The 14,596-nt window shown below is 40.8% G+C and overlaps 1 protein-coding gene across 1 annotated transcript in view; it reads right to left on the bottom strand.

Moving 5' to 3' along the window:
* The window catches only part of LOC128873434 (uncharacterized), a 77,030-nt gene that overhangs the window by 5,094 nt on the left and 57,340 nt on the right, over positions 1–14,596 (bottom strand). Inside the window, exon 3 of the mRNA XM_054117020.1 lies at positions 5,271–5,502. Within this exon, the coding sequence (XP_053972995.1) occupies positions 5,271–5,502 (232 nt within the window). The remainder of the gene's footprint in view (positions 1–5,270; positions 5,503–14,596) is intronic.

The raw sequence follows: 14,596 nt of genomic DNA, 5'->3' as shown, positions 1-14,596 counted from the left end.
ACCAAGCATAGAGTGTGTAGATGTCGTGGATGTGGGCAGAAGTGAGGCGTTTGAAGGTCTTCTGTAAAGGTTTTCGTCAAAGTACCTATTCATAAGCTCTAGGATTTGGACACCAAACAAAATTCTGAGGCATACAGTGTGTAGATGTGGACGTGGGCAGGAATTGGACCTTTAAAGGTTTCCTATAAAAGTTTCCTTCGAAGTAGCCACTCGCTATCGAAGACCTTCCCTTGGAGTTTTCAGTGGAGTTGCGAGTTCACGTTCGAGAAAAGTTGATTTCTCGAGTTCCACGTGTGACAACTTTCAGACGTTACGAGGAGCGACGTTAACGTCTCTTCAGGTCTCGGAATCGGGGGTTACGTGCGATCGTTCGTGGCTCAGACCGATTCACCCGCCGGAAATCAGTGAATCGGGCCTGATTATTGTCTACGGCTGGCTGGGAATGCCAGCCGTGTCTCCCCCGCTGAAATTCTGTCATATTACGCGCCATTATGTCGTTGGCGATGTACTTACGCCGCTGATTAGGAATACGCGGAGACGGAATTATGAGGTCGTCACGCGTGGATTACGTGAGCAACGTGTCGTAGTCGTGATTTGGAGATTGTTGTTCTAGGTATTTTTTTTGCAGGCGTTGATAGTCATGTTGGAAAGAAATTGAAATAGCGAAATAATTGGGAATAGTTTTATTTACCAATTTTTTTAAAGTAAATAAGTAACGTTTCGTTAGTAAATTATAATGGTTCATTGCCCATTTAGTTATAAGAAAGTCTGTATAATCTTGATTTATCAAATTTCAATTGATTCAATGATACATATATAAATGTCTTACATATAAAAACGTTTTAACACGGTCAAAAGCATTTATATATAAAAGCCTTATTTAAATACGTACTGCTTGCAATACCTTCATCTCTTCTCACTTTAAATATCAGTAACTAGATTTACTACTAATTGCATAATTCAATCAAATCACGTGCAACGCTACATCTGAACAAAACTGAATTTGTCCTTATTATCATGGTAGTGCCCCGAAATTACGAACAACCTATAAATGATCAGCTCAGTTTGTACATCGTTACAGCTTCTCGTGTTGCAGTGATGGTAACGGTGTACGCGAATGATCCTGTGATATGTGTCAGAAATTATTGGATGTTTATAAGCTTTTAAAAACGATGTCGTGACTGCGTTATCGCTAATGTCGGCACGTATTGCGGATAAAACGTAACGCGTTATTAGTATGGAAAATGATTGTCACGCGTCTGGTACGTGCCAATCGCAATAACGTCGATGCGACATCCCATCGCAAATATTACATCGGCGTCCATTAGACTGTTACGACCGTGTAAATGGTCACTAACCCGCGGATATTGACGTGTAATGGCGCGAAATTAATTGCACCGACCCGTTGGACCGCGTTATATTTTCGATTTTCCCATCGCTCTCCACTGTCAACCTTACACTATTTCATAGGATGACCCGGCAATTGCGACGCAACCTACAAGGGGGTGACACCGTACGCAGAATCATACCGAAGTGTACAGTAAAAATTTCGTTAGATGTTCCCAATGTTCGACTCTCAATTTGAAAACGGCTAGAGATGGAAGAAAAAAGTTTCACCAAACCTTGCAGTATAATAAAAAAACATTCTATTTTTGTTGTCGAGTTGGCAACTGGAGGATTGACATTCGGCGAGTGTTCGTTAGATTTTGATTCGTCCAGGGTTCAATTTTCAACTGCTCCCCTTTCGAAAATTTTCGCATTTTTAAACGCAAGGTAACGCAAATGCGAGGGCCAGCAGAAAATTCCGCGAATTTTCATTATTTAATAATGCTTGAAAAGCACGCGGAAAACAATACGTCGGATGCTTTTAACAGAGAAAATGATATTTTTTGCGCGTTTCATCGGGATATTGCTTGCGTTGCGTAAACAAAAAAAAAAAAAAACAAGAACGGCAAAAATGTATGTACAATCCAAAATGTACAATCCTGTTTTGCATGACAATATCGCGTAATTATTTTCAATTATTACTGGAACAACGAACACGTAAAAATTCTATCAATATACCATCTGCCCTATAGAGAGTTAAATTAAAATTGGGTATTTCTTTACAAATATTTGAATATATATTTATCAAATCAATTGGTACACAACGAGCAGATAAATGATAAAGAAGTATTGGCATTCGCAGAAACGACATTACTTTCCAGTCTAACTAATAAATAACGTATTTAAATTTTAAAGAAAGATTCTTGATTGTACGCGTTATTATCTTGAGTAGACACGTTATTATTAATGTCTTCCGAGTTCGTTTCTTTCCTCGAACTTACGCGATTCATCCCTCGTTCTCTTTCCAATCCACCAGGACGCAATTTATTCCTCCACCTAATCGAACCTCGAAACGAACCCTTTCTCCCCGTCACCCTATTTCTCGAACACTGGCAGCTCGTGAAATAAACGTCGCGAGACCACCAGCGAACACAACTCGATAGGACGAATCTCGAGCCAGAAATCGGAAAAGGAGAAAGTTGAAAGGAGCTTCGAGAGATCCCGATTCGCAGGATGCATTGTGCGAGGATTCGTGGCATCCGCACGTCGAAGAATGGGAATCGCGGAATTAAAAAACGGCGAACGACAAAGAGAGGCTTTTTGAAAAATTATTTTCCGCGTCCCTGATCGCGTTGTCGGCTCGCCCTCGCGATCCCCCGGTTTCCCCATTCGTAATTGGATGGAACCGGAGCCGAAACCGACCCTGCGGTGGTCCCATCTCGCTGACAGCTAACCGATAATCACGCCGGAATACCTGGAATTCATTAAGATCGCTGCCGTCCGCCGCCCCGCAGACTTTAATCACCACGACTTGTCCCTACTTTGTTCCAGTCAGACGGCTAATTAACCGTTTATAACGCGAACTTCCACGGATAACTGGCCCTCGACGATCATCCGCCGACGAATCAGCCGGGATCTTTTGCGTTCGTACCGTTTCCGCTTTGATGCTTGCGAGAATGAGAGGAGAGCAGGTAGTCAAACTGGTCCTTTGGGAATTATTTCAAATCGTGACTTTTCCTTTTAGGAAATGTTTCAGTGTGTCTTGGGGAATAAGAAAATATTTTGTTGTAGTTATACAAATCGGTGACAAAAGTAGCCGTCCAGTTTCCAAGACGGAGTCGAATGAAAAATTCTTCTCTAAAAATGACCCTACCACTAATTCCATGGAGCAAAAATGGCTTAAGATAAACGCAGTTTGAAAATGCATAATTCATAAACGTGGGGGATGTATAATTGACAAAATATGCGAAAAGATGGAACGTTTCAATAGGCGAGTTCCCGTGTCTGCGCGGAGACTGGAAACTTTGAGAAACTTTGTGGGGAGCGTGTTTGCTCTCTTCAAAATTATTGGCGATGGGAATGTACCGCGAAGACGTCGAGCAGCACGAGCGAGGGATTAAGAACAGACAAGCTGAACCAAGGCCAAACTTACGAGGGAACAGCGTGAAGTGTGACACTTGAACTCTAACGAAAGTTTGCTGGTACATAAAGGAACGCAGGTGTTTGAATTGTTTGCCACTTTAAGTTGTACACGTCCTTTTCATTGGGAGAGATTTACCAACGAAGATTGACGCAGGAACAAAATAAATGGAAAAGGAAAGCTTCTAGTTAATGGAAGCAAATTTTTATTTATTTTTGGACTCCGCGATAGTTTTTAATTTTTCTCGTTAACAAGAAATATAATGTTTGGAAGTAACGATCGAAAAGTAAAGGGTGGATTTAGAGCGGAGAAACAGACCTTTGAACCTTCAAAGATATTCACTCGATCGTTTAAGATAGGAGACACTTAATTCTCAAATATCGTGAAAGTCGAAAAGTTTATATACACTGTCATTGTTTCATTCGAGCATCGAGAGCGATATCATTAGTCAAGTTAAAGACAGAACCTGACAAGATGTCAGTTAGTTATCACAGTGTTTCAATTCATCGAGTTTGACGTAGCTTTGCCAAGTAGCAATCGATGAGCTGTGCAAACGCGATAGGACAATGGAAGGTGAAACAGAGCGGAACCCAAGTTAAGAGCTGCCGTTTAAGACCACTGTAGAGACAGCGAAGGAATAAGCAGTCGGCTCGACAGAAAATTCCCAAGACGAAGTTGGTGTAACCAAGTTTAGGGGATCCGATCCGCGGTGGCTCTAATTGTAAGCAAGAATTGGATTAGGCTTCGTTGGTTTCGTAGGGGATAAGCTGGTTTGCGACTGAATTAGGTCTGACCAAGGACTGAGTCACTCTACTTCGTATCTAACAAAGGAATCGAGTGGAGCGTGTTTAACAAGTTTTAGTCAATCTTTGAGGGTGAATAAAGGGCATTTGCTAATTAAAAATCACGATGAAATTCTCCAATCGAGTGTCTTGATGAAATTTTTTAGTTGAACATAACAAAGGAATTTTTAAATTTAGAATTTCAATGAGAATCTCAAGGAAATTATTTGATTAAATAAATCGAGGATAGATCTACGCCACTGATGAATTCAGCAGTCAAAAAGTGAACAAGATTTATCCAGATATTTTCGAACGAAGGCGAGGAACGTTTACAGACGCCGAGGAGTACGAATTGCAGGGAACAGAAAACATTTATTTTAGTAAACGATTCTGTTGTCTTTCCTCCCCGAATTCTCTAGACCGTGAAACTTTACGCTTCGTCCAAGCATCAAACAAGAATATTGCAGGAGACGAGAGAAGCCGCGCCAGGTTAAGAATCGAAATTCTTTCGAAAGAATTTCGCAAGATCTTCGACATTCTTCTTCGCCAAAGGCCACCGACGACTCAAAGAACCTACGAAACGAGGATTTAATAGCGAGCTTCTAATTTCCTCCCAAGTTCAGACGATCTCTGCACGACCAAATCTTTCGTTTGCTTCCTGTCTTAAAAATTTCGTTTCTGTATTTCTGTTGAATAAAAATACGTAGCAAAATAAGACACTGCATTTGTATTTGTATCTATCGCCAATAAAGTTGTGTACAATTATGATATAAATACAAAAATGGTTCTTCGATTTTAACGATAATACAAAAAATCTCTAATAAAGATGTGATTGCTTCTCACTAAACAACAAGAATTATTCATTCAACTCGTCATCTCGTAAATCGTGAACACGGAAATTTGTTCTCCTAAGAGGGCGTCTTCCAAAACGGTTGGATATCATCGCGACGCACGAAGGGTCCACGGAATCTCTGGATTCACCGTTTCCGGTTCACGATTTTCGTCGATGGAAGTCGAGTTACCGTTTTGCTGAGAGTTGGAGATCCAGACGCCCGGCTTCCTGGAGATGTCCGGTATCCGGAAAGTGTACTCGAGATTTCCAGCCTCCTCGGTCCACAAAAGCCTCAGCGACGAGTACTCGTGTGCCCGCAGTTTAACAATCGGACAGGAATCGATGACGTACGATCCGCTTACCGGCTTCAGGGGGTCGACTTTGTGCTCCAACACTTCCACCACGTACCACTTGCCCATTATCTGAAATCAATACAAGCCCAGCTATGAATTTATTACGCTCACGCTTCGGAAAGGCACGAGGATGCGTTCTGAATCGCTTTAATCAAAGCTTGCGTAGAATTTGGAGAACGCAATGGGAATCCAACGGTCAGCGATGCGTCGAATATTCCACGGTGAGGGGCTCATTTGGAAATAAGTATATTAAACTGTTAATTACCAAACTGGAGGCTTTCGAGACACTTTTTCTATACTCATTTCACTGTTTAATTAATTGGGACGACAGGGGAAACCTATGTGCTGAATCAATTTTATAACGCATTTTTTGATAATCAATCAGTGGGCGAAGAAACGAAGAATGTTATGGAATCTTTATGTTTCTGTTTCAGCTAGGATTATTTTCGTAAGTAAACATTTTGTTTACCATGCAAAAGCGAGGCATAGGATAACAATGCCATTTTATCGAAACATTCCATTCATTTTATTAAAAGGTTCGATTATAAAGCTTTCTGCTCCTGGATTATACAAAAATACAACATTTATTTGCTAAGAGCTCGCGAGCTCTTAACCCTTTGACGAGTACGGACCGCACCGATGCGTCCTGACTTATGTGTGCTAGATAACGTAACGACGCACCGGTACGTCGAAAGTTATTGTAACTAGAGTACAAATCTATTCTAGCAGTTTCTATTCAGCAGTTTCGAATCGAATATAATTTCCCTTCATTTCACATCGAAGGAATGAATTTTCATTCCGGATTATCATTTGCAAAATCAATATACATTTTCAACCAGTGTGCGTTCGATCGTAAATAATGTCAACACGTCAAATCCCCGCTGTTTGGGATTGAAAAATAAATATAACGTTTTTCTCTCGTGACGTCTCATTGTTTGAATTCAGATACATTGATATCGACAGATTAAAATTACGTAGCCGCGGATTTATCGCGATTTTTAAATGAAATTTCATTTCGACATACAAATTTGTAGAAGTAATGACCATATATAATTCCATCTGGGGTACATTTTCGAGAATTACGAATTAATCTGCTGAAACGTCGATGAATTTATTTTCCGATTTCTCTCGCATCCGGGGGCTATTGTAAATTAATTTCAACTCTAATTCCGTAATTAACACTCGACATGTAAATTTCGTTTAGCTTGTGACGTTGCCAGCGATCGAATGATCATAGTACAACAATTTTATGAAGTTTATGAAGTACTCAAGGGAGCTTGCCTTGCAAACTACTCTTCCTCAGTAGGGAGTCATCAATTCAAATTAAAGCAGTCGATTTATCGAGGATTCTCGCTTCTAGCCGACCAAAATGTATTATGGGCGATTTAAGGACACATTAGAGTGCAAAATGGAAGGGCTTTAAGAACGCAGGCGAACGTTCACCGTGATAGAACTTGTAAGCTGCTTGTAATAGTAAAATATAATGGACGGGAAGAACTGGTTAAATTTTCTAGACAGCAGCGAATTTATACATTTTTGAGCTTGGTTTTTTTGAGTAACATATTAATTCATTTTTCACGCATTCCTTTTAGAGTTCGCGAGCTCTTAACGAATGTCCTGTACGCTCCTTCATACACGCAGCGAAATTAGGCAACACACATCGAGTTCCATGAAAGTGAATCCGAGGGATGCTGGACCAACGTGTCCTATCGATCTGCCCGTTAAATATCGAATCCAAGGTTCTCGAATGCGATCAGACGGCCAGGGTATGCGTTAAAGTTAATTTATAACCGCGGCGCAGCTTGGAACAGGCAATATCGACTGCCGCAAGAGAGACTCAGTCGGTGAGATAATCCAGCGACTTTGGTGTTGGTGCAGATAAGTCCAGGAGGTGCTTAAAGCAAATTAGGGACGATTTATTGGCTGGTGGGTCGCTGGTGATCAACCCGCGAGAAATAATATCGGTGGGATCGAGCCGACTCGAGATCTACAAGATCGTGCTCGTCCTACGAAGAACAGAAATTCCGTTTTCGATTAAACCAGAATGGAAGTTCAGAACGCGTCGAAATATTGTTTTGTTTTGCGAGTTTTTAGCGTAAGGGAATTCATATCTCCAAACAGTCGTTCAGGAGATAGTTGAATGTTGGAATAGCGCAGGGAAGAAAGACTCCTCTTGCGGGGACGCCTTGTTTTCCCCCCATCCTCACTCGTGAATTTGTGCGTTGCAATTTCAAGCCGAAAAACGAACATACAATTAAAATCGATAGAAAATACTGTAGTGTCGGGAAAACTATACGGAGGCATTGCGAGAGAAAGCGAGGGATGGGAAAAACCCACGGGCCAGGGGTTAAGGTTAAAAGGGGATGTTCCAGCCGAAAGGCAAGTTTTTTTGCAGTCAATTTTAGTCGAGTCGAGTTGAGCGGAGTTGTCAAGTTGTCGAGACGCGCTAGTTGTTTAAGACGCGTTACTTGTCCTAAATCGTTATATTTTAAGATCATAATAGTTCTAATAGAGTATTAAAACCAATATATAAATATACGTATTTTTAATAAAAAGAATAATAACACTACAATACTTAATAGCAATCAAGAATGAAAATACAGAAAACGGAGGATCGTCGGTATGCCCCCTTCACCACTCGCGAAAAAGGTTTCTTACTTGGTTACACGCTATTCTGCGATCGTGGACCATACGAAACGCAAACGGTACAACCGCAAGTATATTTCAGTGTCCCGAAACAAACGACGGCGAGATTCCACAACAGGCGTGCAATTACCTTCCTGAAGAATGAATACGCGCGCGGAATACACGATACTGCGAAATATCCGTACGATTAACGAAGCCTCCACCCCACCCCCCAACCCCCATCGAAAGAATATACTTTTCATAAAACTGCGTAACGTAATTACGCGAGACTGTGAACCTCGTAGAAGGTCCGTTTCCTGTGCAATTCCGACGGAATGAATGCGCTGGGCTGTGTATCAGCGCGTTGCTTCAACGCAGTGGTACGTAACCTTGTCTCCAAGGGGGACGAATAAAATTAAATGTTGCATGTAATTGGAATTCTTTTCGTTTACTCCATCGACGTTGTAAATGAAACAAATAGAACTATAATCGCCATTGTTTTGTTTTTTTTTTTACTTTAAATCTTTGGCCTTGTCCTTTATAAGTCGAGCCAAACGTGTAAAAGCTCGTTAAGAGCTCGTAAAAATGTGTGTATTATTACTAGAATCTCTATGCAAAATAAAATCTTTGCAAACGCACCTTCAAAGACTGAACTTACAAAGGAATTTATTCTTTGCAATATTATTTTATACTACCGCATACTGTGCACATTTTGTAACTTTTTGTATCTTCAAATTTCCTATATAGGCATAAGAATCCGCAGTCTAATTATTACACCTCGAGATTCGTCAACTTTGAAGATAAGTTGACGAATCTCGAAGTGTAATAATTAGACTTTTTGTATTTTCAAATTTCCTATGTAGGCATAAGAATCCGCAGTCTAATTATTACACCTCGAGATTCGTCAACTTATCTTCAATTTCCTCGAATCATTTATGATGTTGTTTGAATGTTTGATGTTGAATGTTTGAATTAGGTTCGCGGAGTAGCCGTTGCGCATCTCTGCGTTAATAGATCGGTTCTATGCGATTTCCGAGCGGCCGCGACGTCGCGCCGGTCGAGAGCAAGCAAACCGGTCGTTTTCACGCTCGAATTTGCCCGGCAGCATTTGTTATTTTAATTATCTCGCGCGCGGGACTGGGTGTTGTTTCGCGAGTGTTTTTACCGCGTGGCGTCGAATAAGTTGCCGAATTGTCTGGCGAATTAAATTGCGTTACCTTTGGCCCGTGGAATTGCGTTTGGCGAGAGAAATGAGAGAAATTGGATAGCCGTACTAACAACACGGGCTTTGTTGGGTGAATTTATACTAATACCGTTACATGAGGGATCGTTATCTTTCTCATCATTTAAACGCCAATTAGTCCTTGTTTCATTGCTGGATGGCGTGCAATTATTAAGCATAGGGCAAACGTTTTACTTTTAATCTAATTTGGCTATGGAAAAAAGATGGAAGCCTCTTAATTAATCAGAATTTCATGGATTGAAAACTGTTTAACGAGTTGATTCGAAACTTTGCAAAGTTGATGGGGAAAAGATCCCTTTGAAAAGGGATCAACGATGTCGGATTATTCAAAAAAGAAAAAAAAAACACTATTCTATCGAAACTAGAGTGACACAATGCCTCAGTTACTTTCAATTCCACTCCCTGCGCCGCGTTCGTTCATTAAAATGAGACTGACCGATGCACGGGCCGAACAGCAGACTCATCTGTTGGCTGGAATCGCGGCAAATGAGATTTCCACGGGACGGAGGACCACGTTTGCGAGACTTTTAATTACTCCCGCGGGCAGAGCTTTGTCCGTTTCGCCTGCTGATTATGCATGTCGTCGCGCCAAGCCAACCACCGTTCCTGAAGGCTCGATGCTCGATCCTGACGCGCCCGTCGACGAGTGATTAACACTTTGACTGCTGGTATGACTCGACTCCATATTGAAGTGCATAAAAGTCAGGTGACGCGAGTTCGCGCGGACACTCGTGTCGCAAAGGGCACCCTAGAGCAGTTGATATTTACCACTGTGTACCTGTGTCCAGTGTAATATGATATAAAACGAAATATTGTGGAAATTTGTTGAGAACCCGCGAGAATAAGTGACCTCCAAGTATTGTATAAAGGTGACGTCAAACTTCAAACATTTACTATACGTTTCGACCTCTCGAACTTTTAACGAATCATAACCGAAACCTATTTGCACTTTAACCATTTTCTGCTTTGTATCATATTACTACGTACACTGCACCGAGTATCATTTATGTTTAGTGTCAGAGTTTTGCAAGCATTTAATTAAAATAAGGTTGTTTTACTAATATCTTCAGAACTACTGACCTAACACGTTATTAACTACTATTAGAAAAATCCACCACCTGCATTTAATACACATATTCCCAACCCCAGGCGAGAATATTTGCGTGATTTCGTGGAAAGGAGCCACGATAGCGTGGAAATGGAGAATTTGAAACAGAACTGCTTGAATTGGCGCTTCGTACATATCGGCTCTTTGAATAAATTTAATTTGCATGCACTGTCCACTATCGTTTACACTGCGATGCTCGAAAGAGCGCGTTCAGCGACGAAGCAACCGCTGAAATATTTCATTTGACGCTAGGCAAATTCGGCTGTTCATTACTTTAATTAGTTCACGCCGTGCTCTAAAATTACGCGAATCCCGGCGCAACGCAATAGCGACTGGAAACAGTGGGGACATACGCTGGTCAAAGGTTGCTTTTAATATACAGTACCGGTCGTAATTGACATCGTCGTGTACGAGGAAATTGCTGGTACAAAAATGGAGGTATTTCGAAAAATAACTTTCCTTGCTGAAACGCTTGTTGCTCTGCCTCTGGTAAAAAAACGCGGAAGCACGGGAAAAATTCAGATAAATTCTCGTACCACGGATTGCAAATTCACCGACTTTTTAAGGTAGCAGCAACCTGTAAAATATATCATTTTGGATATTCAGTTATTCAGCTTTATTCTTTACTACAATGGTATTGAATTTTTTGTTCTTCATAGAGGTATTACTATCGAAAACACGAAATAATGAATATTAACAAATATTCTTTTCATGTATAATTGAGCATTGCGAAGGAAATGTAAGTAAATATAATTTTACTGTAAATTTTAGTATACGTATTTCAGTTTGTCTACGAATTTTTGAATTTATACATCAATTAAATTCGTCAAATATGAAAGCGTTTTATGAAAGTTATGAAAGCTTTGTTGGAAGAATAATTATTTTCTTATGAATCTAATGCCATTCGACGACTCTCGATAATATCATATTATCATCGTAATATCACTATACCCTTCTTGGAAATTATTGTACCGCGAACGATATTAAATTTCCCTCCCTGGCACTGTCTATTCCTTCTCCGTTGAAAAAGAGAAACCGGGGCGGGAAACCGCTGAAAACAGGGAAAATATTATTGCGAACACACCGCTGGACAAGCTGTAAATTTCAACTTATGCTGCATACCGTTGGATCGCAAGAAGTTGCATATTATCTGGCGCTGACGTTCCTGAAACTGCTGTTCCCTTAAATATAAAATGTGGAAAGGGAGGCATTAAAAGAAGCAGGAAAGAGAAATTCCAAATAAAAATTATTTTTACACGGGAAAATATTTTCCCATTTGGATTCAGTATAATTGTATTATTTAGAAATATTTATTTAAAGAAGATGTCTAAATAAATGATCTCGAAGCTTTCCGATACATCACGCTCGATTATTGTCTTCAGCATTTTGCGACAGTGACATATTTCTTACCACGAGCCAAGGTAACGCCAATGTTTACGATACTCTGGCTTCTCGAGACGATCAATTTACCTCACACGCGCGGTCACCATTTGCATTCTTCTCCATCTGGAATCGCGGGCCATTTTTCACCAATATTGCTTCATCTAACGCGCAGCCACTCGGCTCGAACCGTGTTCTTTTATGAGCTCGGCCCGCGACAGCGCTTCGTTGCAAAATTCACCGATGTCGGGGCAGAATTTCGCTCGCCGCGGGGCCGCCGTTATTGCCTCGGAAATGCGGCGTAAATCAATGTCACCAAAGTGGACGAGAAGCACCCGCTATCCCGTGCCACAGGACGGGAATTAACGAGATAATAAATACGACCTCCGTCGATTTACCGGCAAAGAAAATGAGAAAACCTAGTCTCCAGCTTCCTCGAAGCTTAAGAAGCGTGAAACGTCGCGCGTCAAGTTCCGTTTAGGACAGAAATTCCGCGATGAAAATTTTTATAAGGCCATCACATCGGTACAATTTTTATTCGTTAAGATGTATTTTACACGCTGAGAGCTTGGTCAAAAGTAATTTAAAAATCATTCGCGTCTACGGAGCACAGTTTATCAAGCTCTGCTCTAAATCAGAACTTGTTGCTGGCCGAGCTAGGTAGTATAGGTATAAACGACGCTGGTTTAAACTTGTTTCGAGCGTATCTTACATCTCGCTCGCAACAAGTTACAGATACATAATCCTAGCTCGACATTTTCTGCGAAGCGTCCTTCCTACTGGGGCACGCCACAGAATTCTACACTAGGTCCACCGTTATGCATCGTTTCTGTCGTAGAAAGGTCTCATATTGCAGGAAAGTGTGCTACCAACGTGTACATGGCTGATATATGGTTGTCGAAGATTCACGATTGGTTGGTTCGCACTTTTAATTTCCTCTTTTCTTTTTTATCTAATGGGTGCACAAGGTCGGTAAGATACAGTACTCTGTTGATAAGACTAAGCAAGGTAGAGTATTCTGTTGGTAAAGTAGAATACTCGATCGACAAAACAGATCGCATTATTGGCAACGTAGAACAGACTCATACTACTACGTATAAATATTAATAATCCTCATCGGAACCGTACTACGACCTGGAAAAGGTTTAAAGCCACTAGACTATCATCATAACTTTTATAATCCGGAAAATCTAAATACGTCTCGAGGATACAAGGATTCGCAATCGGGGTCGAAATTCGAGTTGATGATGGACACGGTGCTTTCAGCGCGACGATTAAAAGTGAGGAGCGAGCGGCGAAATACGCTCGAAAATTAAAACTTTCAGTTTGCTGGGAACAGCCAGTTCCGAAGTTGCGCGATTCGTATGGAAATCGTATGGAAAGGGTCACGGCGATTTTGCGATGCTCCGACCCGCCGGACCTGGAATTAAACGTACCAAAAAATTAACGATTTTTTTTTTCTCCTCCTCCCTTTTTTCCTCTCCCCTGGTAACGAGAATGTTGCAGCTTCGACGCTGAATATACAACTGGGACGCGGACCGTGACGAACAGGAACGGAGCGTAGTTTGTATACGTAACGGTTTAATCGTTGGACACGCGTTTACGTTAATTATACACTGGGTAGATGACGTTGAAAAAGTCGGGTACCTTGGGCAACGAGTAACGAACGGGAAGAAAGATACGTTTGTCTTTGTTGACCGCGAAGAAAAAGGTTCGTTGAACGAGTGAAGTCTGGGAAGAGGGCGAGTAGTATTATCAGTTTGTGGTCAGACATAAGTGAAATTATACGAAGGCATGCCTTTAGAATATTAAACTACGATGACTTTATACTATAATCTGTACGTTTATCGAGAAAATAAAATGTTCGTTGAGTGAATGGAGTCTAGAAAGTAAGTAAGTGGTATTATCCGTTTGTAGTCAGACATAAGTGGAATATACGAAAGGCGTGTCTTTGAGAATTTTGCATTAATGGTACACAAAATTGTGAATTCATACTATAACTTGTACATTTATCAAGCATAATCATTTAGCAATAAAATATTTTTTATTAGATGTGTTTATCATAAATCTGTTGACAAATTAAATCATCCGTTGTCACAGGCAATTACACACGGAAAGAATTGGTTGATGACGAATTGGCTATGACATTCATGGACGATTAATTCCTCGGTGGTATGTTTAAAATATCGAGAGAACAATTACGCAAATTCGCGGCATTTACACGTGAATAGACGTCAATGCTTCGCATGACGCATAAAACTTTCTATTCAGCGGAGGAAAAAAAGCGTTTCCCCAACGTTGATTTACTAACTTTTATATCCGAACGCGGCACGCTGCAAAGGTCGCCGGCACGTTGCGCACCGCACAGTGGAAAGCCACAGAAAAATTTAATAATGTTGCCGCGCTGGATGCACGTGCAAAGATCGTGATGCTTTTTTCCGCATACCGCACACCGGACAATTCTAACCCTTGCTATTCCAATCGCTTTAGAATAAAACTCCATCTTTCCTCCCAAAATTTTCGAAAAATTGCGTACGCGGGTAGACTGTAAATTGATTTAAAATTTTTATTTTCTTTCACATAGAAATTTGCGTTCACTTACAATCTTTTTTATAGAAAAATATGTGTTATTCAACAATTTTCAAAGAACTCGTCAAAGTATAGCAACGTTTCCTCCGCAACAGAAATTTTCCTTAACCCTTTAAACTATAACAACGCGTGGTACAGAATCTGAATCGAACATGGAAAACACGAGTCAGGCACGTCGTACGAAAGGATTTTGTACCCGATTGTGGCATTCATGATCC

The sequence above is a fragment of the Hylaeus volcanicus genome, chromosome 3 (assembly GCF_026283585.1).
Source record: "Hylaeus volcanicus isolate JK05 chromosome 3, UHH_iyHylVolc1.0_haploid, whole genome shotgun sequence".
NCBI lineage: Eukaryota > Metazoa > Arthropoda > Insecta > Hymenoptera > Colletidae > Hylaeus > Hylaeus volcanicus.
This window is presented reverse-complemented; position numbering and strand designations above follow the sequence as displayed.